General features: G+C 33.5%; 1 protein-coding gene across 1 annotated transcript; it reads right to left on the bottom strand.

Moving 5' to 3' along the window:
* Positions 1 to 950: 950 nt before the first annotated feature.
* On the bottom strand, positions 951 to 2,157 carry LOC115720084 (osmotin-like protein). Its single transcript, XM_030649246.2, has one exon. The coding sequence runs from the start codon at positions 1,984 to 1,986 to the stop codon at positions 1,243 to 1,245; it is 744 nt and encodes a 247-aa protein (XP_030505106.2). The 5' UTR covers positions 1,987 to 2,157; the 3' UTR covers positions 951 to 1,242.
* Positions 2,158 to 3,393: the final 1,236 nt, after the last annotated feature.

Here is a 3,393-nt window from a genome sequence, read left to right as displayed (position 1 = left end):
GGAAGTAAGAGTGTTCTAACAGTCAAAAACGAATAAAAGAGGTAAACAGTTGGCGAGTTTTACCAACAAAAATAGGTTTTACGAATTTCTGGGACTTTTACGGTAATTAATTGTGTTGTGGGGAGACAACAATCTACCGTTTAACTTTATTGTATATTATCACGGGTTTGATAGCTAGTTGGAGTCCATTTGCTTTGGCAGGGCAGCGAGTGATTGTCATTTTTAACTTTAGCATCTTTTGTTCTTGGTTTTATCTTCATTGATTAGCTCTTTCTACTAGTTACTAGAACCATTATAATGTACGTGTTAATTAGCTTTTTGTTAACTATTGAAATCCATAAAATCGTTTGAAATTTTGTTATAAATCACTATTTTTTGTCAATAAGAAAGGGGGGACGGGGGATTATGGTTTTTTCTTTTTATCATGGCACTATTTTTCTTTTTAAATGTAGATAATGCAATCCTTAAAAGAAATATGTCAATTTTTTAAAAAAATAAAAATAAAAAAGATATGCCGATACATTTTTTTTTGTTTATTAAAACAATTTATAAAATGTATTAAATAATTATAAAGATATAAGAGGAATATGCCAAAATATGCAATTAAGTTGGTAGACATTGCAAAGTATATTACTTTTGTAAAATAGTGGTAGTAACTCATATAATCACTCAGATCATTTAACCAGGGGCGGACCCACATTGTAGCGAGGGGGGGCAGTCGCCCCCCTGAAAAAAAAATCGAGAAAAAAATGTATGTGTATTTTACTAAGTTACAACATATATTTGTATTAAAAGATGATATTTATAGACATAATAGTAACATTGGTGTAATGGTTAAGGTAGTTGGTAAATAGGTTAGAGGGTAAAGGTTCAAATCCCACTAACTACACTTTATATTTTCTTTTTAAATTTATTTATGCCCCCCTCACTTTAAATTCTGGGTCCGCCACTGCATTTAACTACAAAATAAACATTAAAACAAAGAAAAGGGAATAAGCAATTACATTTATCCATGCACAACAGAACATTAGACAAGTTTCATTTCAAATTTCCCATTTTCCCTACACATCCTAAAAAAGAAACCCAAGATATTACCAAACCATCATAATAAAACTACAAACTGCAACCCCATATTTCCATTTTTTTTGTTACTTTAAAATATTTCCAAATTTTATTTTAAAATAAAAAGGGGTTTGAAGTTGGGACAACCAACCAAGCACATTATCCTCTACCTCTACTTAGCTAATGACAGAAAATGACCTTAAGCTCACGTGGCGAAGAGCAATCGTGCATGAGAGAAGGGCTATCATGAGCGTAAGTAAACGTGGCTGGGCAAGAATGCTTAAAGAACTGAGAATAGTGCGAAGCCCTACACGTCTGGGGACTATTGTAATGGTTCCTACAACAAAACTCGTCTGTATTGAAAGCCTCACAGGCACTTTTACATCCTACAACATGACCCGCATGTGACTTTAGCTTCAACGGTTCAGGACACGAGGCGAGCAGATCAGCACGGCAACCCACAACAGGGCAAACCCCTCTTCCCTCGTGGGGCGTAATGGTCATTCCCACGTTATAACCGTCGACGAGGCTCACTCCGTAAGACGAAAGTGCGGCATTGTGGCCGTGGTGGAGACTGAACTGTGCTAGAGTCGCCGGGGGTTTGCCGCCGGCGCCGTTGCATTCGATTCTACCGCCGCAGTCTCCGGTGGCGCAGGTGAAGCGGTTGTTGGCGTAAGTGCAGCCAGTACGTGCCCAGATTCGGCCCGACCAGTGTTGGGTCGGGGCCGGGAAGGAGTGGTGGGTTAGGGAGTTGAGAGCGAAACCGCCTCGCTCGAGGACGGGATGACCGGCGTTGGGCTGGATCGCCGGCCAGACGGTGAATGGGCAGTTATTGACAAGGGTGAGAATGTCGTAGGCGTGGGAGAGTGTTATTAGGAGAAAGGTGGTGGTGAGCAACACAGAGAGAGAAGAAGAAAAAGCCATTTTTGGTGAAAGTTTTCTTCTTTTCTTTTTTTCTTTTTTACTAACAAAGGGTGGGATGTGTAAAATGTGCTTTTTTTCTTGTTCTTTTATCGGGTGCTGTGGTTTTTTTTAACTTTTTGTTTTTTGTTTTTTAATGTGAGAGAACTGACGAGAAGGGTGCTTTTGCTGTGTGCATGTGTAATGACCGAATTGCCCTTGTGTTCGGAGGTTTATTAATAAACCTCCTTGTCATTATTACCTGACAAAAGATATGATTAAATATTTACAGAGAAACGCTAAATACTAAAGCGTATTAGTGGTGTTTAGTACCTTCTTACGTATTAATATTGTTATTGATCCAATTAAATATCGGGTCTCATATAATTTAATATAATAGCTTTTAAAGACTATCGTTAACTAATCGCAACGTGATATGTCGAGAAGTTTTTTTCTTTTTTTTTTTTCTGAAGAAACTAATATGTCGAGAAGTTGTTAGGCACCAATGTTACCTAATAGCAATACTATGAATGATACTATGTCTGTGGCTTATCAGTTCAGTTTTGTTGCCTGCAGTATGTGTAAAAACCTGCAGAGCTTGAGAGACCACTCACTCAATTTTTTTTTTTTTTCAATACTGAGTTTACTCTATTCTCTATGGCCAACTGGACAATTCTTACCACTGCCAACAGTTTGTCTAATTTATTTTTTAAAAGTGTTTGGTAACAATTTTTTTAACACGTTTTTTAATTATAAAATTGAAAATATTTCTCAAAATTATATTCTATAAAACAATTTTTAATTTTTGATTAAAAATTTAAATTTTAAAATAAAAAAAAAATTACTTTTAAATTTTTTTAAATAGTTTTTTTTAATTAATATTTTAGACTCCGATTCTAATTTAAATTTTGGAAACTGAATCTGAACTCGACCCCAGAATTAGACGGGCACCTGGTCCCAATCTCAAACCTAATTTCAGACTCGACTTAAATAAAATCAATAAATAAAAATAGAACTGAAATTTATAGAACACACTTTTGTTTTTTTGTTAATAAAAATTAAAAAACAATAGTAGTTATATAACACATTTTTTTTTCAGAAACAAAATTTTACTTTTATTTTTGTAATTAAAAAATTTTAAAAATAAAAGTTTTACTAAATGCCACCTAAAATAGTTTAATTTTTAAAAAGTTAGATAAATTATAACTATTTTACTTATTTTTTAGTTCAATTTTTAAAAATAGTTTAATTTTTAAAAAGTTAGCTAAATGTATAAATAATTATTTATTGAACAAAACATATTTTAATATTTTTCTTTTAACTTTTATATATATATATATGTGAGGAAAATTCTACAATGCACCATCTTAAAAAGGATGCACCGATACATCTTTATCTGTTTTAGTATTCGAAATAATTTTTTAGTCAATT

The sequence above is a fragment of the Cannabis sativa genome, chromosome 2 (genome assembly GCF_029168945.1).
Source record: "Cannabis sativa cultivar Pink pepper isolate KNU-18-1 chromosome 2, ASM2916894v1, whole genome shotgun sequence".
NCBI lineage: Eukaryota > Viridiplantae > Streptophyta > Magnoliopsida > Rosales > Cannabaceae > Cannabis > Cannabis sativa.
Note: the sequence above shows the minus strand (reverse complement) of the source record. Positions and strands in the feature narration are given on the sequence as shown.